Source organism: Phoenix dactylifera, chromosome 5, assembly GCF_009389715.1.
Source record: "Phoenix dactylifera cultivar Barhee BC4 chromosome 5, palm_55x_up_171113_PBpolish2nd_filt_p, whole genome shotgun sequence".
In the NCBI taxonomy this organism is placed as follows: Eukaryota; Viridiplantae; Streptophyta; class Magnoliopsida; order Arecales; family Arecaceae; genus Phoenix; species Phoenix dactylifera.
The window spans coordinates 6611834-6639497 of NC_052396.1; the positions used below are offsets into that span (position 1 = coordinate 6611834).

General features: G+C 40.1%; 2 protein-coding genes and 1 non-coding gene across 8 annotated transcripts; 1 reads left to right on the forward strand and 2 right to left on the reverse strand.

Moving 5' to 3' along the window:
• Window positions 1–1092: 1092 nt before the first annotated feature.
• Window positions 1093–7823, reverse strand: LOC103716895 (transcription factor RF2a-like). The gene is made up of 5 exons (XM_008805089.4): window positions 7339–7823; window positions 6004–7226; window positions 5751–5883; window positions 5584–5668; window positions 1093–1630 (listed from the first exon to the last, which is right to left on the reverse strand). The coding sequence occupies exons 2-5, from the start codon at window positions 7164–7166 to the stop codon at window positions 1416–1418; spliced, it is 1596 nt and encodes a 531-aa protein (XP_008803311.2). The 5' UTR covers window positions 7167–7226; window positions 7339–7823; the 3' UTR covers window positions 1093–1415.
• A 1946-nt stretch (window positions 7824–9769) lies between these two features.
• Window positions 9770–22446, reverse strand: LOC103716896 (ribosome production factor 2 homolog). Of its 6 annotated transcripts, none has more exons than XM_008805092.4 (8): window positions 22310–22446; window positions 12548–12662; window positions 12359–12433; window positions 12044–12247; window positions 11035–11280; window positions 10706–10948; window positions 10347–10412; window positions 9770–10244 (listed from the first exon to the last, which is right to left on the reverse strand). In XM_008805092.4, the coding sequence occupies exons 3-8, from the start codon at window positions 12425–12427 to the stop codon at window positions 10125–10127; spliced, it is 948 nt and encodes a 315-aa protein (XP_008803314.2). In that variant the 5' UTR covers window positions 12428–12433; window positions 12548–12662; window positions 22310–22446; the 3' UTR covers window positions 9770–10124. The 6 variants fall into 6 exon arrangements, with proteins under 6 accessions (XP_008803314.2, XP_038982597.1, XP_008803312.2 ...); XM_039126669.1 differs by having other exon boundaries at window positions 12359–12463; XM_008805090.4 differs by having other exon boundaries at window positions 12548–12705.
• A 2206-nt stretch (window positions 22447–24652) lies between these two features.
• Window positions 24653–24743, forward strand: LOC113463373. The gene has a single exon (XR_003387508.1). It is a non-coding gene; the product is annotated as a small nucleolar RNA R38 (small nucleolar RNA).
• The last annotated feature ends 2921 nt before the right edge of the window (window positions 24744–27664 follow it).

Below are 27664 nucleotides of genomic sequence, written 5' to 3' on the forward strand. Positions count from 1 at the left end.
AGAAGGTAATATGTAGGTATCATTAATTTATTGCACTATTGCTTTACACACTATCGTTTAGTATGTGACTCATTGATGTATATTTTTTAAAATATAAAAGTCAAAAGAAGACTTTAGGGCTAGATTTTTAGACCCCCTTGCTCATTCTCTGTCTCGAAGCAACAAATTGGTGTCAGCTCTTCTCTTGGATTCTATATTTCAGTTAATTTCCCACATTTTGCCAAGTTGCAGGAGGGTCTATTCTTTGACGTATGCTGTTTCATTGCATTCTCTAAGGTTCCATATCCCTCTGCTTTCTCATTCAATTTAACAATGGTACGCTTCTGGTGTTACAGACTTCATAATGATGATTATATTGTGGCTTAACAGAGATATTTACTTGGTGTAATATATGTCTGAAAATTTTCCGAAGGTAGGTTGTCAAGATCTCAAAGGTGGTGGTGCGTTCTTGAAGGCTTTATGGTGGAGGGATCAAGGCTGAGGAATCTCTGCTTCAAAGAATCAACCCCTTGACGAACAAATCATTACTCCATTATGCCAGTAAATAGGAAACTGTTAAGCATGCTAGTGCCACCTTTTGAAGCTATAAAACGACGAACATGTTTCATATATAGGGCAAGTAGGACAGCAGCGAAAGAAGAAAACAGTAGGTCATAATAGTCATAATGAAATTGCAACATCAATTCACCAAAAAAGCATCAATAGCTCGATCTTAAACTTTTATCGAAGACTACCATCCAACAAACAACATATAAACGAATACCGCAACATACTTGCGTATTCATCCATGATAACTTCACCTGGCGTCGATCATTTCATGCCTGACAGCCTCTCTCACCAAAGTTATTGTGAATAGTAGTAAGCCATCATTCTCAGCACAACCTGGCAATCCATGGAAGGCATGCAGAGACTCGAGTTCCATATAACAGTGTCTCTGCCGGGACAGGCCATGTTCAGGGAAGTTCTTACATCTGAACAGCAAGCTAAATTCTAGCTGTTTCTATTAACAGCTTGAGATCTCAGTTGAGTAGGATAAGCACCAGAAGAGAAACAAGTGCAACATAAAACAAGTTTGCAAAGAACCCTACACAATTGTTGAAAGATAAACAAATCATATAACTGAAAAAAAAGTCATCAAGAACATTTTTCTCCAAGTTCTTTCATCCACGACATATGTAACAAATATTATAATTACAAAGATAAAAAAAATACTTATATTCATATGAAAATCCAACAAATAAATAAGATGGCAAATGTCTGAAAGAATATCTAAGCATGACAAATTGCATACGACCTCCTCTTTAACTGGATTAACAAATGGTGGAATTTTACTTCATTTACCTAAAATGGTGGAAAGAACATCTAGATGAAACTTTCACTAATTTCAGCCTTATATCTTTTAGTGCACCTCTAAATTATTTTTTTGCTTCCTGATGCATGCCAGCATTGTTCTGCTGCTGCTGCTGAAATTGATAGAGAGGGAGCTGTGCAGGTTGCTGCTGCTGCTGCTGAAACATTTGAGGGTTGATTGGTATTTGCTGATTCAAGCTGTTTGATGCACGGCCATTAACCAGCTCTCCAGTAGCAAGTTTCAGTCGCTGAACTTCCGCAGTCAGTGCCTCGTTTAATGCTACATGATGTATTACCAAACAGTTCCGTTTCAGTATTCAAATAGAGGACTCTTATAGTGAAGCATCAATATGATAGGTTGGAAAAACAAAAAATATTATGGCATATGTCTGATTACAAATGTTTACATTTTGTGCATTGAACTGTGACATTATTCTATTGTATGTGTCTGTATTATGCATGCATGCAAGTATAAATCTTATTTCTGAGTATTTTCATGGTTCAATTGTGCCCTATGTAGTCAACATGAACACAGGTGTCATTATGCCATGGGGTTGACATTCATGCAGGTAGTTGTTAAACAAGGGCAATGGCACTGGTAAACCAGGAAGCTAGATAACCTGAGCATGTATACGCTAAGCATGTAAACCACAGCATTTGGTTTCAACTTTCAAGGTTTCAACGAAATGCAGATAGAAATAGCTGAATTAAAAGACAGATTTTCATTTACTCAAATTGTTGAGCATCAGATAAAAATGGACCTCGCTAGCTTGCTTAGTTTCAAGAATGCTACAGATACTATAAATGGGTTTTAGCATTGGTCAAGAAGAGGCGAGCGGATTAGTCAACATGGGGAGTTGCTGGGACTGGAAGAAGCTTCTCTCCAAGGGTCACTGCATATATGACTAAATCCAATTCAACTTTTATCCAAGTAGGTCAACATGGATCAGTGACAGAAATTAGTAGACATCGCCTTAAGAAGAAAACTAGGGGAAGGCAGAAAGTTCAGCACACATAAATGCATGTACACACAACATTAATTCCTGTGCAAAAATCCAAAGTAGACATTCAAGATGGTAAGCCACACTGTTCACCATATTCTCTATATCTTAAGTCATAAGGGCCAACTGAATATTTCCCAACCATGAATCACAACATATATGCCATGTTCCTGTTCATTTGCTGACGACCGGACCCATCAGCAACAACTAAAAAGTTTCCAAAACATTTCGACTTCATGTTTAGGCATTTTGAACATCATAGTGCATGCTATGGATAACTGATATATATGTTTCGGCATGCATTTTAGCACCAGGGCATAACTAATGCAGTCATGCTCTGAGAACATTAAGACCACCACCAAGCTATATCAAGATACAATACTCATCTTTCTACTAATGCTTCCATGACTGGTATTCCTCATCGTTCCCCTTTCACCAGGTTTAGAAATGATAGTTCACAATCTCGAGTTAAAACCAAGGGCTAGTTTGGAAGCAGGATAAGGGCTGGGATAATAGAGTTATCCCCATCTTTATCCCTCGATGAGTGCCATATGCAGCAAAATGACCCTAGGAAGTGCTAATTCCTGACAGTTCAGTCAAACTAGAGAAAACCGAGGATTGGTGGCTCTCTAGGTTCCCCATATTTCCTATACCATATCTTTAACCCTCTTAATTATTGAAAGATTAAAAGATGCCTTTTTATTAGAAAAAGTAACCATAAAAATGAGGAAAGACAAATAATGTGCTGTTAGTACAATGTGATCATGAGATGGGAATAAAAAAATAGCCAAACAAAAAAAATTATCCCACCCTATACCCATGAAACCTGGAATTAAAATACTTATTAGGATAACAATGATTCATCCCACTTAATCCCCTTCCACAGCCACATATCTTCACGACTAAGCAATGAAAAATCTCTCCCATTACATGAATCAAATGTTTGTCATCTATGAAAAGCCATCTCTTTCTCAACAATGTGTTTGTCATTTTATCCAATAGCATCTTGTTAGATAGTACCATATTTGATAAATACTGATAAGTCTTACAAAGAGTATTAGAATGGAAAGATCCATTAGATAATGAACTATTAGTTCTAAGCCATCTCTAGCAATGAATCAATATTCAAAGTGCTTTTCGTGCACAATCATGATGAACCATTGTTTATATATAAATGCAGTAGGATTTGTTTGGTAAGTAATAAGCCTTTTTGACATCACTTCATTAGCAAAGAATTCTTGATCTCATTTCCAAACTAGGCTAAAGAACTAATTGTGGAACCAATTATAGGACTACAATGTTATCATTGAACAATGCAAGATGGAAGAGATAACAAGGCTTTCCTATTGAAATCACAAGAGAAAGTAATATAAGTAGGGCAAACAACTATAGGAAGACTGTTGTATTATAAGAGAAGAAAGCTTGGAAGACAGGTCTTGATGCAATAAAGGTTGCTCTATTGTAATGTGGGTGTCATAGGTTCGAAACACGGAAGCAGCCTCTCCACACATGGAGGTAAGGTGCGCATATCTGACCTCCCCAAACCTTACAATGTTGGGAGCCTCATGCAATGGAATGCCCTTTTTTTCAATAAGAGAAGAAAGCTTGCCCTAAAGCCAGGGCCTATCCTACATGGAAATGGCTACAGTCATAAGTTATCAGGAGGAAACAGAATCCAACAAATAGATGGGAAATGAGACCGAGTTAGCCAAGGTGGAAAAGAAATGGAAGAAAAAGCCACACTATAATTTTTGTCATATACGGATCAAAGCAAACTAAGAACGGAGACTAGAGGTGATAGATAAGCCTTCACAAATAGGTCAAATGCAATTAATGATATTGCACATCAGGAATCAAGAATGGAGGTTCTATGAACCCATCACCTTGGGAAGTTGAAAAGAATGTAGATCTTTGTACTATTAGGACAGAGGTCAACATGCTTATGTGGATAGAGAATCTACTCAAATTTTCTATTATCACTTATTAAGAGTTGGGATTTGATGTGACACTGCATCCATCACCAATGCATATCCTCTTGGGCTACTAAGAGTGCAGAACTGATCGGATGTAGTGTCCATGTCAAATTGATACCAGAATGTAAACTAGAAATTGATCCATGGATCAATGTAAATCACATCACAATATCCCATGGATCAGGTTGTAGTTGAAGAAGATGTAAATATAAAGGAATCATTTTTCTGGAAAAAAAACAAATTTATTGGAGCTAAGTTCTTCTTGGCTGGGATGATATATTGTGATTTGGAGAAAATAGTTTAATTAAGCAAGAAAGTGGGGCTGCTGAATGAAAGAGGATAAGTGATGTGGTTTGTTGTAGCTAGTTCTCATGAGGAATTAAAAGATGAATTTCTATTGCTTCAATGGGTAATAGAAATGTTAGCTGATATTTGCATGTAAAGTGAAGATCAGATTATCTAAAGGACCATAGAAATGAAGATATGAGATTGGTAGTCTCATATGTTAGTTGACACCAATTTTTAAAGCAATCAACCTCTAGAAGCAACTGAACCATGTTGGACCATATATAGTGGCAAAATTTCCAGTTGTTGAGATAATATCAAACATCAAGGTTTCATAAAATTTCATTTTAAACCAGATCTTGAACGATGTTGTGATGCCCATTCCACGAGTACAAACATCTGTTTTTTTTCCTTTCTTTTGAGCAAATATCCATAAACTTATCATTTCTTCTATTCACTCTCTCATTTCTAACCCCTTCACACTCTCAATCCTGATGTTCTAAGGCCCTTGACATGTCAGCTTGTCACCGTGAAGTGGTAAAAATAATCTCAATAGGAAAATAGGTAACCTGAATGTACCCTTTCATACCGAAAGTATATGCACAAGGATGGCTGTGTATCCTTCAGTGCTAATGCATAAAATTTATTGTGTTTCTACACTACAGTCATATCATGGAACCTAACGTTCTGCAAAGGCACATGACACTTCAATATCTTAAATCATTACAAACTCTAAAGAACAATCAATAGTGTATCAGCAAATTTTCTGATGCTCAAAACAAGCCATCTCTGAAGAGGACTATACAAATGAAACTAAAATTGGAATATCACTGGTTAGTTTGAAGCCGATACTGTTGCTTTAAGTATTCAATGTGGTTTCTGCTTGCTACATAAAGATTAAGAATACCATTTGTTTCATTTACTAGTGTAGTATCAATATCCAAACACCACCATTGAAAGTGAAAGCATATTACCATCTCTTAATTGCGCCTGCTGCTCCATAGCTTGAAGCCGGAACTTCAACTCATTGTTCTGACTTGTAAGTCCAGCCGAGTCCCTCTGGGAGGAGAACGAAGAAGAAAGTTGGCTTCACAAACAGCAAATACCCATCTTTACAGATAAAAAGGTTCAGATAGCTCACCTGTAGCAAAGTCAGCTGTGCTGATAATGTGGTTGCCTCTGTTTGCAAGGTCTGCACCTTGCGCTCCAATTCTGCAATATACTTCATCTTGCGTTCCTTAGAACGTGCAGCTGACTGCCGGTTTGCCAAAATCCTGACATTAAGAGATCAAAAAGGTAAGTTGGGAAGTCTATCTGCATCCACTCACACCATCCCACTTCACTTCTCAATTACAAATAGAACATGTACAGAGAGAATTAACATGTCAAAGCACCTCTTGACGCGCTTTGGATCCATCGATGCCATCTCCAAAAGCTTTTCATTCGCCATGATCTTCTTCATCTCGGCAGGACTAAACTCCCCATTTCCAAACTCTAAGCTAAACATGTTCGATGCTCCATCCTTTGAATTGGCTTGCGGGGTTTGAGCTGCCAGGAATCCTGGGGAAGGTGGCTTCTTGGGCGACACCTCGCCAAAATTCAACCTGCCCATGCAACTATCCATCGAAAGGCTCCTGCAGTGCCGAGTAGTCATTCCAATGGGACCTGGATTGCCCGCCGCGCTCCGCTTGGCCCCTTCCCTCTTCTGCACCAACGGGCTATGGTTCGGCCACAATTTGACACCGCTGCCACCACCTTCATTCACACAGCTCTCAGCTTCATTCTCGCTGCTATCGGCGCCGTTCGTCTTCGTTCCACTTGCCCTGCTATCCAAATCCCCGCGCTTCTCCTCCGAAGAGTTCAGAGTATCCAAACTCTCCAAATTCATATAGGCATTGAAGAAATCATCGCCCGAATCCGCTTCCACCTTCTTCTCACCGACTCCGTCGGCACTCATACCATCCAAACGCCGATCCCAGTCGGACTCCAGCTTCACCACCTGCAGCGGCGCCGGCGGCGGGGCGTGCGCCGGTGGGGGTGAAGACTGGAAGAACGCAAAGGGGATCTCGCTCTGCGAGCGGCGGTGGGCCTTATAGGGAGGCAGGCCGGCCCCGGCCGCCCGGGAGGCGCCACCGGCCTTCGGGGGGAGCGGCGGGGAGAGGGAACTGGCGTCATGGTCCTCCATGGAGACATCGGCGGACATCGAGTCGGAGAGGGAGGTGGTCGGCGTGGAATCCCGGCACGGAGGCGGGCTCAGAGGAGGCAGGGAATCGAGAGAGAAGAAAGCCGGCTGAGAGAGAGACCGCGAATGGTGGAAAGGACCGCCAGCGGCGAGGGACGGCGGCGAGCGGGCGGCGGAGGGAGGGAAATGGGAGAATGGGGAGGCGGGGGGAATGCCGGGCCGGCGGCCGGTCCCCGGGCTGACAGCCGGGCCGAAGTGGCGGTAGGGCCCACCGCTTCGCAGGCCTTCGGAAGGATTCTGCGGTGGCTTGGAGATAGATAGCGAAGGATTTCTATAGAATTGCTGCATGAGATCGTTTCTAGCAGCATCCTCCATCTCTCTCTCCCCCTCTTTTTACTTTCTTCTTCTCTATATATCCAAGATTCAGCCAAAAGCCTGCGACAACCCAAAGGTGGAAGAAAGAAAGATGAACACTGGTGGATGCAAAGATATTAGAGAGACGAAGAAAACAAAATGTTCAAGCAAGAAGGGAGTGAAAGGTACCTACCACTGCCAAGTTCCAGCAGTGATGTGACCGAATGTACCACAGTAGAATTTGGCCTCACACTTGGTTACGAGTTACAAGTCCAAACTCTCTTTCTTTCTTCCTCGGTTCTCGTCTTGCAGTCGCCTACCTTTTTTTTTCTTTTTCACTGGACAACGCAGCTTGGATCCTTACTGACCGGCGTAATATGTGTTCATACTGCTTTCCGACTGCGACTCCGAAAGCTTATACCACAACGGCACCCGCTTTAGAGAGGCAGTGTGGGATCCAAGGCATGGCGTGAGCTCCGTGATTTGATGCAAATGGAGAAAGGAAACCCGTGATTTGATCTCCAATTGAGGGAAAGAAACAGATCATCCTTCCATGTTTTGAACCCGTAATGGCCTCCTTTCAAGGCTCCGGAGATCCAAGTGTTTTTAATGTCGGATCTTCTGGATTTAAGGGGGTGGGGGTGGCGAATCCCTCAAAAAATGCACTGATATATTGTTATGGTACCTTGCCTTGGTTTGACCACCGAGTGGTGGTGTTCACATAGCTCGATTGGTATGTCATGTTGTTGACCTGGCGGCGAAGGAAGCACGCACGTTCTTGGCGGACACGTGGCGGGCGGTGAGAGGAGCCGTCCTCGTGAATACTCACGTTGGAGCATGGAGAAGGGGTGGCTTTATCCTCGACCGAAGCTTCCGAACGAGCCTTTATTAAGAAAAAAAAAAAGGAAAAAGGAGGGGGGGGACGGGGAGGACCACTTAATTGGAGTAGATCACTGCATATAAAGCAAGAACATATTTGAAATAAAAATAAGGGCTCTGTCTTAATTGCTATTGGCAATATACGTTCAACTTCTTGGCCTTGTCTTTCCAATGCTGCGCTGCTGGTGCTAGATGTCACTGTGTTTGTCTCTCACATCTTTGATGTTGGTTGAAAGTATCATTTGGATTGTTATTGAGAGGAGAAGATGGGAAAGTCTTGTAAGCAGGGTTATAGGATTGGAAAGCTTTCACAAATGGAAATTCATTATAAGCATCTGATTGTAATAAAATATGTAAATTCGCTTAGTTATTGGCCTTTATATCAAATGAATGCACTGGATTATTCATCCATTATCCAATGGTTTTAGGCATTTATTCGCTTTGAGTTAAGGCGATAGTTTAATCGGTTGACATTAGAGGCATAAATGGACTTAATTGGACCTGAGTAAGGTCAGTGCGAAATCAAGAAAAAGTTGGAAGTACAGAGCTTGGTTTTGTGCAGTGCTAGCGCCCATGGCACATGGTTGGCTGCCAAAAAGTGCTCAAAGTTGTCTGCAAGACTTGGGTTGTAGATCTAGCGTGGACTTCACCGTCCCTTTAGATTGACCGGATATCCTCCTGTCTTAGTACGAGAGAGAGAGAGAGAGGGAGAGCCTTAGGTACATGTTGTAGACTTAAAGCAGACATATAGATGGGAGACTTAATTACTAAAGCTAAGATGATGACTTAAAGCAGACATATAGATGGGAGACTTAATTACTAAAGCTAAGATTCATCATCTCGGTATTGAACTATACTGATGCCACATTAGCACAGTATCGATACAATATGGTATAAACTTTTTTGATATACCGAATGTCGGTACATTATCCATATCGAATACTGATACCGATTTTTTTAGCATACTGAGCATCGGTATACCATCTGTACCGAATACCGATACCAAATCGGTACGTCAAATTCGGATTGATATGACATACCTTGACTAAATATGACATATCTTGACTAAGACTACCAATCTGAGTTGGACCGTAGATCATACTCAGGTGATTGACTACATGCTTGAGTTGCAAACTTGGCTAAATATGTTCTGTATATTTGGATTACAAGCTTGAGCAAAGGAAAGAAAGGTCTAGGTTACATGATTCAATCTCAAAAGTCATCTATCCTTCATGCGCCTGGATCACTAATTTTAATTTTACTATAAATTTATTGAATGGTTCAACAAACATGCTCTGTTGAATTACAGAAGGCTAAATTAGCTGTGATATGATGGCTTTTAAGGGTCTTTCTGGTGGATTTCTTTTCTTTTTTGATCTGGCAAGGAGTTTAGAATGTTCTCTCATGACACGAGCGTATGCAGTTTTGAACCACGTTATATAAGTCAGAACGTTCTCTAAAACTAGATTATAATTAATGTTGTTATGGTTTCTTGGTAGAATTTAGATCAGTTTTCCTAGCAAGTGAAGAAAATTATCATTAAATCAAGCTGCCATCACAATTACAATCAGTACTCTTGTGATGCTTTTGTATAATGTACCACATGTATTATAACAAAAGCCTCATTTTATACATTATAACATTATATAGTCCCGCTATCCCTATTACTACAGCTGCTGTACCATAACAAAAGCCTAAGTTGGATGGTGGAATTACATCCAAAAGCACTCCATCCACTAGATTTCCTGGTTTCAAGCTATGTAATATGTCTCAATTCCAATTACTCTAAAAAATTCGATATCAAAAAGCACATCAATCATGAGATACAACTTTCGTATGAACTCTATCCTACACATGCTTTCATGAAAGACCTACCAGGCATCTGATTCCAATGCTATATATCAAAAATCAATTCAATAACGATGTGTCAAAATTTCAATTGCCTTGATCTTCCAAGAATTTTCAATTGCTTTCAATTTTGACTGCTAACTTGGTGTTGATTCCATAATGAGAAGAAATTTTTATCAAACATTCAGCACGAACACACAATTTCTTCAGTGTCACATGGCCAGTAGCATGAGAGAGAGCAACCTCTGAAAACTAGAGAGGATCAGTCTTTCTTTTCTTTGATTGATGGTCTCCATTAACCTTGTTTTTCTTGGCTTCACGGCGTTCCCTCTTCAGTCCCTTTATCTCATTTGATAAAGGCATATTTCCAACCTAAACAAATAAGCATAATTCATGAAAGGAATACAGTGTGTTAACGATGATAATGGATATTCTTATACTAATCATTAAACACAAGCAAGCTTGGATTTCAACCTGTTGGTCTGGAATGTAGATCTTCCCTATTTTTCCTTGCACAATGTCGCTGCTTACATTTTTTATCTGCAAGAAAATAGAAGTGTCAACCTTGAGGCATGGAAGTGTGAAATCAGGTAGCCTACAAATAATGCACAGCTTGATTTAAAATAGCAGTAGCCAAAAAATGGTGGAGGATTTTTGTAGGGAAAAATGGCAAAAAATGCAAATGGGGCATTCAATTTCTTGTAATCCCCTGGGACAACCATTAGATCTTAGCCACAAAGTGCAAAGTTGGAAATTAAACATCACAAGATGCCCCTATTCTACTATCATCCCAAATAAACAGAAATTAGGATTGAGGAATTTTTTTTATTAACCTTCTTCTTAGGCTGATCAGAAGCAGTCTTCATTGCTTCTTTCTTTAAGCTGTCATTGGGAAGACGATGACGCCGAACTACCAAGTCCATGGAAGGTCCAACTTCTACCAGCTCCATTCTAGGAACAGACGTGCCTGACCTTTTCAGGCGGAGAGCACAATGTGTCAAGAAGACTGTAGTCGATGAGATGGCTGTGCATACAAATACACGATCTACACCAGCAAGGTCCAAATTTTCCACAACCTAGATGAGCCAAAACCACGAGTTTCTATAATTTGTTCCACAAACCAAGTCTATGTAATATGTAGACATGATATCAAATGAACAACCTCTCCTCTAAAAAGATCAAGCAATACTTCCTTCAGGTGTTTTAACTCTTCAACACTCTCAAAGCCTTCTCCTATAAAAGCAAAGAAAGGTTTTGATCCAATTCGTGGTGTTATTTTCTTGTCATACTCGAATGAGTCAATGGGTTTGAAGTTCTCCACTCCTACTTCAACAAGATCATAAACATGATGATCATACATCCGCCCAAGAACTAGATTGTTGGGTCTTTTCTTTGAATGAGAACCAAACTGCAAATCAAATTACAGTGATTATCTTTAGAATGAGGCAATAACAAGATAAAGTAATTAAGATAATGCATGTCAAATAGTTATTATAATTCTCTGCTTATCAGAACCAGTTAACAAGTAACTGCAATCACAAGGCCAGAGAGTTGTCAATTAATTAGTAGGACCATTGAGAAAGTTGCATCCAATCTGCAACGATCTCACTCTGACATATATTGATCAGGAGTATTGCTTTGAGAAGATGATGAACTCTTTTTTTTATGCATGTATGTGCTGGGGGGGAGGGGGGGGGAGAGAGAGAGAAAGAGAGAAGGGGTGAGGAACAATACGGAAGAAAGAATAAGATCACATTGATTGCTTGCACATTGAGAAAATACAGTACAAAAGCCACAGGCAGAAAGTTCTGGAAAGAAATACTATTAATTGACAGATGCTAATAGCATGTAACAAGGACTTGATATGTCACCAATGACCATGAACTGGTATTTTGCTCTTTTTAGGAAAAGTTTACAATTCAATGATATCATAACTATGGGAAGCAGGGCAACGTATATAGAACTATTGGATGCCTTTGAGTTACAAGACATACTAGAAAATCTTGAGAATTGAGTTTTAAATGTTGAATTATTTTGCACAACAGTTGCTCGCAACCAGAATTATATGAGAACAGTAATAAGAACCAAATGGATGACACGAATTGGAGGATAAAAAGACAGCACTCATGGATGAAAAGATAAGTTAGAATGGCCTTCTGTGCTTGGCTTACCACAAAGAGACTGCAGTCAGTTTTGAGAGAGAAAAACTCCAAAGATGTTTCACCACCACTTTCAAAAGGCCTGATGTTTTCATTTTTCTTGGTGTACTTTACGGCACTATCTCTTTTCAAATGATAAATCTGAGTTAATACAGAGTTCAGTACGTTGCTGGTCTTGGTACCATGAAGAATGAGTGTTTTCTTGCCATTCTCCACCTGCAGAAATGCACAAAATGAACCTCAACAATCAGATTTCCCTTAAAATGCACCTATGGGTATAGATAAACCAAAAGGGCATTGCAGAAAGAAAAACATTCAAGAACTTACGAGTTTAGGGGCATGCTTTTCAAGTGCCCGCTTAGCACGATGTGTCTTTGGAGTCTTTATTTTCAACATTATCAGCTGCGACCAAGAGAACACCAATTCAACTACCTGAGAAGTATGTATTCATGCCTGACAAACTTGAAAAGAAAAAAAGGAACAAAAAGATGGGACCAGAAATAAATAGTTGAGTACCTGTTTCAAAGAAGCTCAAGCGAATGAGCAGTAAATTCCAACGACTTGTGTGAAGGCAAAGAGCTTTTCCACTTTCAGAGGTGCAACAAGAAAACTTCTCCCCTAGCTTGTCTCCCTGTTCTAATAACAGCTGTGTGAGAGCTTCCAACCTGGAATTACTGACATAAGAAGGAAGAACCTAATTTAATCCCAATTGAGCATATCCAGTGTAACACATGCTCAAGAAGAGAGCCAAATGCAAAATAAGCACAATTAAACTTAGTTTTAAACATAGCATATACTTTTTTATTTTGACTAGCATCTCTATAAGACTGTATAAAGGTATCACATGACATGAACCAAATTATTTGTATATGTTAGCATATTTTTATCCAGTGCTAATTTACTTGGAGCTGGTTACACCTAGGGGATAGCATTGACATTCAATTTTCCCTTCAGAATTAGAAACATTTTTTAGACAAAAAAGATAAAATTTTGAGCAGAATGAATGCTCCATGTAAGATAAGTAATGCAGGGTGGTCGAAGAAGGGATGCCCAGTTACATGTGATTTTCCCACACCTTGAATCCATAGGGGTGTCCACATGACAAAACATAATACCCGTGGGATAGACTTGAAGCAGTACAAACAAGTCAAAAGGTCCCCTTCCAGTCACCACGTTGACATTTTCTTCAGTCAAAGATACAATGAGCGCAACCTAGAAAACCCAGCTTGTTTCAAAGTTTTCTTGATATATACTTGTTTTAATTTTGCTGTAAACATTTTTTGTCGGTGCAAATGGACAGAGCCTATTATTCTTTTCCTTCAAATTCCAAGAGAAACTCCATAAAGATTTAATGCGGACATAATCTGAAGAACTTGTCCAAAGGGTGGATACAAAAGTTATGCATGCGTCACAAACTATTTGAGATTTTAAGTGGAACAGCATTGCTCCCTGATGAGTAAACACCATTTTTTTAATAATAAATGAGTAAAACACAGCTGTGTTTAAAATTCCTCTTGAAATTTCCAAACTCCACTCCATCGTTAAGTGTCATCTTTAAAAAAACTGCCTATTGCACATTCTAGCCCCAAAGTCCAACTTTCATCCAGCTGCACAGCCAAGTCAACCAAAGCAAAATGTTGTACAGTGACACAGCTGAGTAACTTGAAAAATCACTATGAGAACCAGAAGTTGGCCTGAAAAAATTATCTCAAAATTCAAGTCACAAACACCCAAAAATGCAATCTAGCAATTCAACATCAGTGTGCATCAACTACTGAAGGCATAATCAGGGAACAGTTAATAGAGCAAGTACCAACCGACCATGATAAGCACAAGCATAAACAGCAAACAAAGCTAGCAGAAACATAACAAAAAGTAAATGTCTATATACAAAAAGAGATGCTAGCAAGCCCACAATGAATGGACAAGCAAACAGGAGGGGGCATAATCTGATTTTGGAAAAGGAAGGAGAAAGTTTGTTAAGCACAAGCATAAACAGCAAATAAAGTTAGCAGAAACATAACAAAGTAAATGCCTATATACAAAAAGAGATGCTAGCAAGCCCACAATGAATGGGCAGACAAACAGGAGGGGGCATAATCTGATTTTAGAAAAGGAAGGAGAAAGTTTGTTCCAAATGCACAAGCACTCAAACCCTAGCCACCATAGAAAACTTTTAAAATATCAGCCTCCACATCTAATGCAATTAATTTCCAGTACCATCTGTTTGAAAGCCCAAACAAGTAAGCTTTGAACTGAGCTTTCTTCTAGTGTAAACCTTAATGCATTCCTAGTCTTAATGAAAAGAGCATACGTAAAGATCAAGTTGCAATCAAATATATGAATCATCTCCTTCTTATTTTTTTGGATAAAAGAAGTTTCTATGTAACTTTAAAATCTCAAACAGAAGGATAAAAAGGAACAGTTACATATAGGAAATGGACCAAGAGTTCTTGCCAGATAAAACATTTGCATCCAATTCATAATTCCAACCATAAGATCATGATCATCATCACTGATCTACCTGCAAAAAGCTGCAAAGCAAGAAATTGCTGATTGAACCTCTCCGCCTTTGAGGCAATACAGGAAAGGAATCTCATCTGTATTAACACTTTGGCATGAAATAAATTTCAACCAGTGAAGGACGAGCATTAACTACCCAACCCCATGAAATCATGGTTCATTCAGAACCATTGATATCATTCATATACAGGATTATATATATAGGCATTGAAATATGTGGGGCTTAGAGTCATTTGAATGTCCCATTGCCTTATATTATTGATCCAACACTAGACGAACAAACAGTTATAGAATAACAGAAGGAAAAATATAGGCATTAAAATATTATGAAGCTAGTTACCTGTAATAACCCAGGATCTCACCCAAAATGGCTAGCCGGAAGTTATTATTTGGGTTCCTTGATCCTGTATAAGTACCCAAGATCTACCCAGCGAATAACCGATGTGGGACTAAACACACGCCCGCACGGGTCCTCACATACTCCCCCCGTTCAAGCCCTGACGTCCTCGTCAGGCTAAGGGTTCATATCTATTCAAATCTAATCACAAATACCACGATTGGTCCGTGGTCAGCCCCAACGAATCCGTGCTGCAGTGTTCTCTAGTCCACATAGGTTATGGGCAAATAAATCTGTCACGCCCCAAACCCGGGGCCCGAGACGCGAGCGGACGCCGCGCACCTGCAGGGCGGACCCCGCAGGCACGCAAGACAGATAAATCAGATCAACCATCAATAACTAAATAAAGATAAATTCCAGTTTTCATATCAAATATCCACATATACATATGTCAAAAGAAAAGTCAATATCTACTAGCTAAATACATCATAATCACTCCATCCCGTAATCCCTATAATCATATGTCATCACCTGCAAAAATGTAAATAATAGGAGTGAGCTAACAGCTCAGTAGGCAACATCATGCAATAAAATCATCATATAACATGTCATGATGCATATAAAAAGCAGCTAAAACTCATGAATCCAACAAATCCACACGATAATCCGTAAACCCGATCCGAGACTCAAAATAACTCAACCGCATGACTACGGCCATATCACCCGGTGGCATGGTTACACCGAAGTGTCAATACAACTCTCCGCAGAGCCGCTCCACTGAGCCAACGTACCACTGTGCCGCACCCCCTGGTACCAATCTTACGCTCCACCGAGCCGCTCCGAAGAGCAAAACGCACCCCTGTGCCGCCACTATTCTATCACCGGTGGTCGCGGTGTCGGAACTAGTTCCTCAGTACAAGTCGACAGGGCCAACGTATCATCCCATTGGCGAGGCCTAGACTATAGTCACGCGGTTTTAAAAATCAATAAATCAACTTTCCACATGGTAAATTTTCAAATCAAAGTCATGATAATGCTCCCAATAGTAAAGCACATAACAGTTTATGAAATTAAATATTTAATTCTAATTCTAACACATAATGCCAATAATAAATCATAACATCAACATATGCAGATACATGTTAAAATTCTACTTTAAAGCAATAGGTCACCTACCTGGGCTAGCTTAACAATCCCTGCCACAGATATCACGAACCCCTGATTAAAACATAAACATTAATTATTTAATTAACTAAGAAACATAATTTAAACTAATTTTCAATCCCTTAAAAACTCCTAAGTTCATAGATCCAAGAATGGGCCCCCAAGATCAAACATAGACCCTAAGAACAAGTAAACCAAAACTCCAAAATCAGAATCCTTGAAACCCAAAGCCAATTGTGGCCCAAAACAGATTAGGCCCAATTGAACCAAACCAGATTATAGGTCCAGATCAAATTTCTGGGCCCAAACCAAACCAGCCCACAGATCCAATCATGTCCAACTCAACCCAAAAACAGTTCCCCAGCCCAACCCAAACCAGATTACACTCAAATCAGACTAACCCAAATTTCTGACTCAGATTTAGACCATAACCAAAACCCATTCACTCAAACTCAGATCAAACCCAATTCACGGAATAGGTGGAACCGGTTCATAGCCTCAACCGATTCAGGTTCTGATCCACAAATGAGGCACGGAAATCATAGCAAGAAAAGCCCAGGAAGAAGAAAGAAGATGTAGAAGAAAGAGAAGAAGAAGGAAGAGAAGAAGAAGAAGAAGAAAAAGAAGAAGAAGGGGAAGAAAGGAAGAAGGGGTGGCTGGTGGTTTCGGTCGGCCTTCGGCGGCCGACCGTGGCCCTCGGCGGCGGCGCTCGGCCAGCCATCGTCGGCCACGCCGCTGTCACGAGCAACGGAAGAGAAGAAGAACAGAAGAAGGAGAGGAAGAAAGAGAGGAAAGAGAGAGGCCGGGACTGGAAAGCTCGCCCCCCCCCCCCCCCCCCCGCGTTCGTCCACCTCCGGCCGAACTCCTTTCGGCCCGGATTGACTCCGGCCGGCCACGGTCGGCCGGCCGAAACTCACCAAAAACTTTTCCGAAACAGGGGAAGTGAAACCGAATGACTTCCCATCATTTCTCTCCCCTTAGATCCACAAAAAAAAATAGTAAATAGGTTGTCTTGCTCACCTCCGGTCGTCGACGAGTAGATTCCCGGCGGCGATGGCGGCTCCGACGGCGACGGTGGCTCCGGCGATCCTCTCAAGAAAAGGGAAAAAGAAGAGGAGGAAAGGATGAGTTTTTAGAGGGATGGGGGCTCCTCTGAGAGTTCACGAAGAGAGAGAGAGAGAGAGGAGAGGGGTGTGGGGGTTTCACTGGCCGTTCGGCCGGCGTGTTGATCGTGGAGAAGACCACGATGAACAAACTGAAGTCGGCACCCCTTGCCGACTACAGTTCGTTGGGCCCAAGGACGGGCCCAAATTCAGATTTATTTGTCGTTGGTAGAGTTTGCTTATAACAATAGCTACCAGGCAAGTATTCAGATGGCTCCTTATGAGGCGTTGTATGGTAGGAAGTGTAGATCACCTATCTGTTTGGATGATGTGGCGGAGAGGAAGATTCTGGATCCAGAGATTATTCAGCAGACAGTGGAGAAGGTTCAGTTGATCAGAGAGCGACTTCGGGCAGCTCAAAGCAGACAAAAGAGTTATGCTGATATCAGAAGGCGGGATCTGGAATTCCAAATCGGAGATCATGTTTTTCTTAGAGTGTCCCCTTCTAAAGGGGTAATGCGATTTGGAGTTCGGGGTAAGCTCAGCCCGAGATATGTGGGACCATTCGAGATTCTCGAGAGAGTTGGAGCTATTGCTTATAAGCTGGCACTTCCACCTGCTTTATCGGGGGTCCATTCAGTTTTCCATGTCTCTATGTTGAGGAGGTATATTGCTGATTCCAGTCATGTGATTGAAGTGGCACCTTTGCAGCTCCGCGCAGATCTTTCTTATGTTGAGCAGCCTATCCGTATAGTGGATAGGAAGGACCAAGTTTTGAGGAGGCGCACGATTCCTTATGTAAAGGTGCAGTGGAGCAATCACAGTGAGAGAGAAGCTACCTGGGAGCTGGAGGAGGAGATGAGAGAGAAGTTTCCTGCCTTGTTCTCGGATTGAGGTATGTTTTAATTTCGAGGACGAAATTTTTTTTAGTTGGTTAGAGTGTAAAGATCTGAATTTGGGCCCGTCCTTGGGCCCAACGAACTGAAGTCGGCAAGGGGTGACGACTTCAGTTTGTTCATCGTGGTCTTCCCCACGATCAACACGCCGGCCGAACGGCCAGCGAAACCCCCGCACCCCTCTCCTCTCTCTCTCTCTCTCTTCGTGAACTCTCAGAGGAGCCCCCATCCCTCTAAAAACTCATCCTTTCCTCCTCTTCCTTTTCCCTTTTCTTGAGAGGATTGCCGGAGCCACCGTCGCCGCCAGAGCCACCATCGCCGTCGGAGCCGCCATCGCTGCCGGGAATCTACTCGTCGACGACCGGAGGTGAGCAAGACAACCTATTTACTATTTTTTTTTATGGATCTAAGGGGAGAGAAATGATGGGAAGTCATTCGGTTTCACTTCCCCTATTTCGGGAAAGTTTTTGGTGAGTTTCGGCCGGCCGACGGTGGCCAACCGGAGTCAATCCGGGCCGAAAGGAGTTCGGCCGGAGGTGGACGAACCGAGGGGGGGCGAGCTTTCCAGTCCCGGCCTCTCTCTTTCCTCTCTTTCTTCCTCTCCTTCTGTTCTTCTTCTCTTCCGCTGCTCGTGACAGCGGCGTGGCCGACGATGGCTAGCCACGGTCCGCCGCCGAAGGCCGACCGAAACCACCAGCCACCCCTTCTTCCTTTCTTCCCCTTCTTTTTCTTCTTCTTCTTCTTCTCTTCCTTCTTCTCTTTCTTCTTCTTCTTTCTTCTTCCTGGGCTTTTCTTGCTTTGATTTCCGTGCCTCATTTGTGGATCAGAACCTGAATCGGTTGAGGCTATGAACCGGTTCCACCTATTCCGTGAATTGGGTTTGATCTGAGTTTGAGTGAATGGGTTTTGGTTATGGTCTGAATCTGAGCCAGAAATTTGGATTAGTTTGATTTGAGTGTAATCTGGTTTGGATTGGGCTGGAAAACTGTTTTTGGGTTGAGTTGGACATGATTGGATCTGTGGGCTGGTTTGGTTTGGGCCCAGAAATTTGATCTGGACCTATAATCTGGTTTGGTTCAATTGGGCCTAATCTGTTTTGGACCACAATTGGCTTTGGGTTTCAAGGATTCTGATTTTGGGGTTTTGGTTTACTTGTTCTTAGGGTCTATGTTTGATCTTGGGGGCCCATTCTTGGATCTATGAACTTAGGAGTTTAAGGGATTGAAAATTAGTTTAAATTATGTTTCTTAGTTAATTAAATAATTAATGTTTATGTTTTAATCAGGGGTTCGTGATATCTGTGGCAGGGATTGTTAAGCTAGCCCAGGTAGGTGACCTATTGCTTTTAAGTAGAATTTTAACATGTATCTGCATATGTTGATGTTATGATTTATTATTGGCATTATGTGTTAGAATTAGAATTAAATATTTAATTTCATAAACTGTTATGTGCTTTACTATTGGGAGCATTATCATGACTTTGATTTGAAAATTTACCATGTGGAAAGTTGATTTATTGATTTTTAAAACCGCGTGACTATAGTCTAGGCCCCGCCAATGGGATGATACGTTGGCCCTGTCGACTTGTACTGAGGAACTAATTCCGACACCGCGACCACCGGTGATAGAATAGTGGCGGCACAGGGATGCATTTTGCTCTTTGGAGCAGCTTGGTGGAGCGTAAGATTGGCACCAGGGGGTGCGGCACAGTGGTGCGTTGGCTCAGTGGAGCGGCTCTGCGGAGAGTTGTACTGACACTTCGATGTAACCATGCCACTGGGCGATGTGGCCGTAGTCATGCGGTTGAGTTATTTTGAGTCTCGGATCGGGTTTACGGATTATCGTGTGGATTTGTTGGATTCATGAGTTTTAGCTACTTTTTATATGCATCATGACATGTTATATGATGACTTTATTGCATGATGTTGCCTACTGAGCTGTTAGCTCACTCCTATTATTTACATTTTTGCAGATGATGACATATGATTATAGGGATTACGGGATGGAGTGATTATGATGTATTTAGCTAGTAGATATTGACTTTTCTTTTGACATATGTATATGTGGACATTTGATATGAAAACTGGAATTTATCTTTATTTAGTTATTGATGGTTGATCTGATTTATCTGCCTTGCGTGCCTGCGGGGTCCGCCCTGCAGGTGCGTGGCGTCTGCTCGCGTCCCGGGCCCCGGGTTCGGGGCGTGATAGATTTATTGGTATCAGAGATAGCTACCAGGCAAGTATTCAAACTCTACAAGCTTAAGCTTGTAGGATAAGTGGTGATTTCAACATGGTATCAAAGCAGAGGTCCTGAGTTCGAATCCTGTCTCCGCACTCTTTATTATTAAAAAATTATGTGAGGACCCGTGCCGGTGTGTGTTTAGTCGCCTTTTTTCATCTTCCGTAGGGGCCTTGATCATTGGTTATTCACTGGATAGATCTTGGATACTTATACAGGATCAAGGAACCAAAATAATAACTTCCGGCTAGCCATTTTGGGTGAGATCCTGGGTTATTACATTACCAAAAAAAGAAATATTATGAAGCTTAAAGTCCATGAAATGCCCCATCACCTTATAAAAGAAAGAAATCCCAAAATCAACCTTAACCACCTAACTCCGAAGACCATTCAGCCCAAAATATAATCTATGAACTCATGATCAGATCAAATCAATCTCCAATCTCCCTCCTGTTAGTCAATTGAGATCAGAAGAAGTCAATCCCTCAACAGAGTTCAAAATATCCCTTAAATCTATCAGTCAACCATAGTTGTCAAATAGCCCAGGCCACCCAGGGCAATCAACACTCCTGTCCCCTAGGCAATTGCCCAAGTGATTAGGCACAACCAAGTGATTGACTTTGTACAGAATCTATAAAATAATTTACACCATATATTTGCATTATTTATCAAAACTTGTATTGCTTTCAATTAATTATCCATATTACATGAATCTACTGTACATTGCCAACAACTATTGCATGTGTTAAAAAACAATCAAGTCCATCGCAAATCAGTTTTGCAAGGACACGAGCACAAGAATCAAATAAAGACAAGTGTCCACATGTCTAACATGGCAAGAGGGAAAAAAGAGATGTAGGAGTATGTAGAAAAAGAAAAAAAATTTAACTAATGTATGTTTTCCCCAAAATTGGCACATATGTTAAAATATTGTATAAAGGAAAATATTAAAAGATGCGATTTTTTAAAGTTTTCCAATATGCATATTTCTCATCCAAACTTAACAATTAGTTTTAAGGATTTTTGAAAAAAATGATATTTTGGAAAATAATTTTATAAACCTACATTCTTACTCAATCTCTAAAATCAAACTCATTGTTAAAGGATTCCGACTTTCTATCAATCTCTAAAAGTAGAATAAAATATTGATAAGTATTCAAGGGTTTGACATACATCCTTTTCAAATATACATCCGACGCAGATTGTAGGAGATGGACACAAGCGTCCAGATAACACAGTCACAAATCAACATCGTCACAAATCCATTCAGTACTGAACTTATAAAAGTATACAACACCATCCTTGTCTTGGCTCAAATGGTAGGGCAGACATTCCTTACTAGATGTTTCAACTATGCTAACAGTAGCAATGCTTATACGTTACTTCTATTAACAAATTACAACATAAAGCATATGAAAGCATATCATAATATAAGAGAAAAGGAGTAGAAAACGAAGCAAATAAATTCTCATTTTTACTAAATCAAAGCACATATAGAAATCGCATTAAATAACTGCACGATCTGTGGAAGAATAGTTATGCAGTATAATCAGACGAAGTAACCACAAAGATAAGCCCAACTGAATGTAAAGCACAAATCTTGACAGTCATTACCAACTAAAAATACCAAATCATCAGGAAAGACTGCAAAGAAGTATCAGAAAGAAAAATTCATAGCGGTTATACGAAAAATTCATAGCGGCTACAGCACTATCAAATAACAAATACTCTGTCAACAATAACACAGCAACGCAACAAATAGACGACTTGATTCAAACACATGCTTTCGAACTCCAAGTCGACCTCAAACTTCAAAAAACAAAAGGAGCCATCTTAAATAGCCTTCCATCATCAATAAGTAGAGAAGAAAATGTTATCAAAACCAAGTAGTGGGAGATATTTAAAAAACAAATCCAATCAATAACGTCAATTGTGAATCCAAATACAGAGGGGAAGAGGTTCAGCTCAGTTAAAGCAGAGCGTTCCAACAAGCAAGAGCGATATAGAGGCTTACGTTGAGATCTTCGAGTTCGTCGCCGTTGGAGCGTCCCGCTGGGTCCCGTTCGACTGCCGTCGCCGCCGAGAGTGGAGAGCGGAAGGGAACCCTAGGCTGAGGGAGAGCGGAGAGCTTCGATGGGGCTTTAGTTAGGGTTTTTCCATTTCTTTTTTTAACTTAGGTGCGGTTGAGTGGGTTGAGTCGAGCTTGGACTCGACAGAATTGGACATTGAGTCATGTGAATCCCGTCCATTTGGGCTGGGCTGGCGAAATGGAAACGGACTGCCTTGTCAGTATTGCATTGAATTTAACTGGTTTTGATGTTTTTTTTCTTTTCACATTAAAAATAATGATGACAATACGAAGCATTTTTCTCGAGAATTGACAATACGACGCATTGAATTAGGATTTTTTTCCATTACAAATTATCCACACCCCTCACATTTTCGGCTCATTTCCCTTGATGTGGCAATCAAGATAAGTCAAACAAATAAATGAATTTGATTGAATATAAGATAGATCAAAAATCTATTTATCAGCCTGTTTTTGATCTATTTATTAAATAAAATAAAAATTTAAATTCAAGCTCAACTATTTTATTAAATAAGAAATCTATTTCGATTTACGATGAGCTCATACAAATTAAACGAGCTAAATGGTTAAGCATTGCCGTCCTTACTGTTTGATGATTCATTGAGGATGTGATGGAGAATGATTTAGTTGGACTGAAATTTATGATGAACAACTATTTTTTCTCAACTTTTTTTTTAAAAAAAATGTGCATATGGCCGTGCTTTTTTCCCTTTCATCATTGCTCATGCAAATATGTTATACTCATCCTGTATTGATGTGGTATTATGTTGATACCTTCTGCCTCCACTCGGGACAGAGATTAGAGTCACTCCACTTCTTAATCACTCCTTCCACTTCTTTTAACGTCTTATATCTCATTTCATTCTATCCTCTTATGAAATAAATGGATGGGAAATCCCATCCTTTTCTCAAAAAAAAACACACACACACACACACACAAAATCTTTCAATGATATTGGGGAAAAAAAACTGCTTGATGAAGACCTTCCTTCCTTGATTATGCGGCGGGGGGGGGGGGGGGGGGCGGGGGTAGATAAGCTGCCCGGAAACCGTCCTAAAACCCCAAAAATGATGTTTTTGACTAATATCATAAAACATATATTTGTTCATAATATAAAAGAGACACCTTGAAAGCTAGGGTGAGTACAGTAAAAGAGAGTTGTTCTTCTAGAAGTGGTGTGCAGGCAATCATCATTCACAGTATTGGCGAAGCAATCAAAATCAAGTCTTTAAAATTTTAAGAAAAAATAAATTAATTATCAAAATCTGCAGAAAAAAGAACCATGTTTGTTATTATATATATATATATATATATATATATATATATATATATATATATATATATATATATATAGCTGCTATTCTCTTGTTCTGAACTATTTATAAGAAAATTCTTAACATGCATTAAATTATACAGTTATACGACATCTGCATCGATTGCTAATTTGCACGTAGCGACCAACATAAGTATGCCTAATCATCGGGGCTAATAAAAGCACAAAGCATATCATTTTTCGCCAAAATAAACCATGAATATGAATTTAAATTGGATTCTTCTTCTGACATACTTGAATTTATTAAAAACTGTATTCGGCTTGATTCGAAGTTAAGCTTAGTTTAGACTTCAAAAGAAGATAAAATATGTTCAACTTGACCTGAAATTAGTTTCAAACCAATCTCCATCACAACCAGGCTCGATCAAGCCCGGCTCGCTTACACCCTAACGGGCCTAACCGCAGCATTTCCTTGAAAATGACATCCTAAACCTGTGGGTGGACCGGTGGGCCTTCTTACAATCAATATAATTTTAGGCCCATAGAGCCCATTAGGTAAACTACTGATCAATAACGGTCGGACGGTCTTCGCATGCCATCCGATGGCTTAGATTTAAAAGCTCATCGCAGAGGAAACCCTAGACTCTTGATAAATTTCGACCTCCTCCCCTTTCCGAGGCCATTTGTGCAACAAAAGCTTAGTGTGTCCTTCTTTCTCCAATTAGGGTTTTTTTTTTTTTTGCCTTTAGTTTGATCCGTTTGTGTAGTAGGATGTTGTGGGGTGCCTAAAGGATGAGCACTTATTGGAAGGGATGCATCCAATCCATAGATTGGGTGTGATGGTGCTCACTTTCACTTGAATAGGAGATCTGATAGGCTCCTCCCCATGTATTTTTCTGTTCCTCCATTCCCTTTGGTTTATAATTCCTATCAACAACTTATTTTGTTTAATTTGAGAACCATGATTATTTATAGGTTTTATTTATGATAGCAGCAGTGTGGATGATGAGAACATGAAAAATATTACAGTTATCCCTGTCTGATCAGTTTACATGGGTGCTGAAAATATTCAATCTGACACATATTGGCTGTTTCATTTTTTCTTTAATCTCTTTCATATTTTTGTGTTAATCTTGAACAATGCTTCATTTTTTTTAAAAATTTTGCATTTGCTCTCGAGTATTGGTATATGACATGCTCTTGAGGGGATTGTCTTTGAATTACTTGCATTCTTCATTGAGGGGGTTTAATTTTTGAACCAAAGAATGAGTTGGAATGTAATCTGTAAGTAAGTTTGAAGACGTGCTATTGAAGAGCTATATAAAATTGACCAAGATTATAAGACAATCTAAAGCTATGTTTGGAAACAATTAATTTTTTTCAACCAAACAATTAATTGAGTACACGAAACTAAATTATCCTTTAGAAGAGTAGAATGGGTATTCAAAAAAAAAGGGTATATTATAAATGCTTTAATTATTTTCTTCTCCTAATTTATTTACCCCACTTACTCCATGAATAATTTGTTTAAATAAAAATGTAAAATAATTTAACCCACCTTGTTCTTCCTTTCCTCTCTGACTTCTTATATTTTATCTAAATATTTTGGGTTTTTTATAAAATGCAGCTTGTTGCATGTTTATAGGTGTTGGAGAATAAGCATGAACCATCCTACTTGGAAAAAAGAAGGATGGAGCTTGGAGAGATCATTGAATTATTTTTTCTTTTATAAATCTGGCTTTGTATTTTGATGTCCTATCAAATTTTTGTAACTTTTGTAATCTTTGCTCATTGTGGTAAATTTAGACCATGAATATTTCTTTTGTCGACTCACGTTAAAAGCAATGAAATATGTGTATATTAGGTGTTGGGGGGTGGATGGGGCAGGGACCATTTGTCCCATACTGCTTGAATAGTGAAAAAGGGTCGTGCTTATAAGGATCTCATTCTCTTTTCTTTGCGAGGCCCTTTTGGTAGCGGCGAAAGTTGCACCGAAAAGACAAAACCATGCAGAGGTAAAGTACCTATGCATCCCTCCTCTAGAGCGGGCAATACTTCGTAACAGGGGCAGATGGGGTAGGGACCACTTTAATCTCATACTGCTTGAGTAGTGGAAAAATGTCGTGTTTATAAGAGTCTTATTTCTTTAACTTTGCGAGGCCCTTTTGGTAGCAGCGAAAGTCGCACCGAAAAGACAAAACCATGCGGAGGTGAAGTACCTACGCGTCCCTCCTCTAGGGTGGACAATACCTTGTAACAAGGGCGGATGGGGCAGGGACCATTTTAGTCCCATACTGTTTAAGTAGTGGAAAAAGGTCGTGCTTATAAGGATCTCATTTTTTTAACCTTGCAAGGGCCCTTTTGATAGCGGCGAAAGTCGCACCGAAGGGACAAAACCGTGCGGGAGTAAAGTACCTTCGCGGCTCTTCCCCGTAGCGGATCATACCTCGTAACAGGGCGGCCATTTCAGTGCTCTAACAGTAGGGAACAAAACTTACTTGAAGATGGTGGCAGTGCACGTTCCAAAGAGTTGAGTCTACCGAGACGAACCTGTTTTTAAGGCTCAGGAAAGGATAGGAAGGAAACACACCTCTATGTTGTGCTCTGAGGTTCGCACTTAACCTCACGAGTTCATGCGCATGGGTTATGTAATGACGCTTCAAGTTATGTTGTCAGGTCCACACATGCAGAAAGGGAAGGTAATCATTAGAATAGCCCTAACCATCATCAAATCTTGTTCCAACCATTCGGGCTCACTGTATTTTTTACCAATATTTCCTATTAACAGCTAAAGATCTACTACCCCCGGCATTGCTGCAAGCTCGCAAATGTTCCACAACAATTTCCATCTATCTTATCTCAGTACTTCCCTTCATCCAACAATTACTGCAAATTAGCCAAAATCTCATGGAGCCCCATTAGAGGAGCTTATAAAGGATTCTAAAATATTCTATGGTAGTATAGTGTTCTAGGGTTTTAGTTGATATCACAGCTTACACATAGAATGTGTAAGGTTATCCAACTTGTTGTATCTTGCTGTTCAAAAATTTGACCTAACGAGTGGACAAGTTGATCGGTTGAGTTGGAGGAGTGTAGCACGGTGTTGGAATTATTTTGCAACCATAGAAAATAATTAAAGGGTTGTCAGAATGCGAGTCAGACAGAGTTTCGAAAAAAAAAATTAGAAGAGATAAAAAAGAGATAAAAGTATGATGATATGATATCCGATTAAGATCGTGCAATAAGAGCAGTTTTTCTCGGATGTGTCGTAATCAAACATTTCTCTTATTTGCAGATCTAGTGGGCTACAATATTCTTTTTTAGATACAATAAGATTATAACCGATTGGCCTTTGATTTCGCTAGACTTATGTTGTCATTTGGTTGACAGGCTGGGTTGTTACCCAAAATTTGGAGGACGGAGTCCTCTGTTCCAAATAATCTTCAGCCATTAGATTATTGGCCTATACTTCGTTAGGGTCTTGCAGTAATAGTTAGGGTCTTGGAGTAATACCAAGTCCTAACCAATTTAGAGAAACAAATCTAGGGAAAAAAATAAAAGCTCTTTGGAAAGAGCTTGTTCTCCCCCCCATTGTGTCTCTGTTCTATGACTTCAGAGTCCCAAAGGCCTACCAGAAGGCTGTCAAGTAAAACCAAGCAGCACTCATGCCATTGACTTAGAGCAACGGAAACATTTTATCAGTCACCGCTCGCCATGAAAAGATGGTGATATCCTTGCTTAGCAGATAGCTTCAGAAGTCATAACAGCACAAGAATTTTCCAGGGCATGAGAAAACAAGTAATCCAACAACAGAAGAAAAACCAACACATTGTTACCGATCCCAGATGAATTACTATATAGATCTGAAGATCCCGATAATAGCATGAAGCAGATGAATGCAACCAGTCAAAACAATTTTTCAGACCATTTTCCACATATGAAACTTGGGCTATTTCTTGATGCTTCTCCGCCAATGCATCAAAATATCAGTTAAAAACCTACCAAC

What these genes read in the sequence shown, in the direction of transcription:
- LOC103716895 (XM_008805089.4), bottom strand. Translation starts at nt 7,166, where the DNA reads ATGGAGGATGCTGCTAGAAACGATCTCATGCAGCAATTCTATAGAAAT. An exon ending in GATCCAAAGCGCGTCAAGAG is followed by an intron (nt 5,884 to 6,003) that starts GTGCTTTGACAT and finishes TCTTAATGTCAG; the next exon opens with GATTTTGGCAAACCGGCAGT. An exon ending in CACAGCTGACTTTGCTACAG is followed by an intron (nt 5,669 to 5,750) that starts GTGAGCTATCTG and finishes TTCTCCTCCCAG; the next exon opens with AGGGACTCGGCTGGACTTAC.
- LOC103716896 (XM_008805092.4), bottom strand. Translation starts at nt 12,427, where the DNA reads ATGTTGAAAATAAAGACTCCAAAGACACATCGTGCTAAGCGGGCACTT. An exon ending in CTGATCAGCCTAAGAAGAAG is followed by an intron (nt 10,413 to 10,705) that starts GTTAATAAAAAA and finishes ATTTTCTTGCAG; the next exon opens with ATAAAAAATGTAAGCAGCGA. An exon ending in TCTACATTCCAGACCAACAG is followed by an intron (nt 10,245 to 10,346) that starts GTTGAAATCCAA and finishes TTATTTGTTTAG; the next exon opens with GTTGGAAATATGCCTTTATC.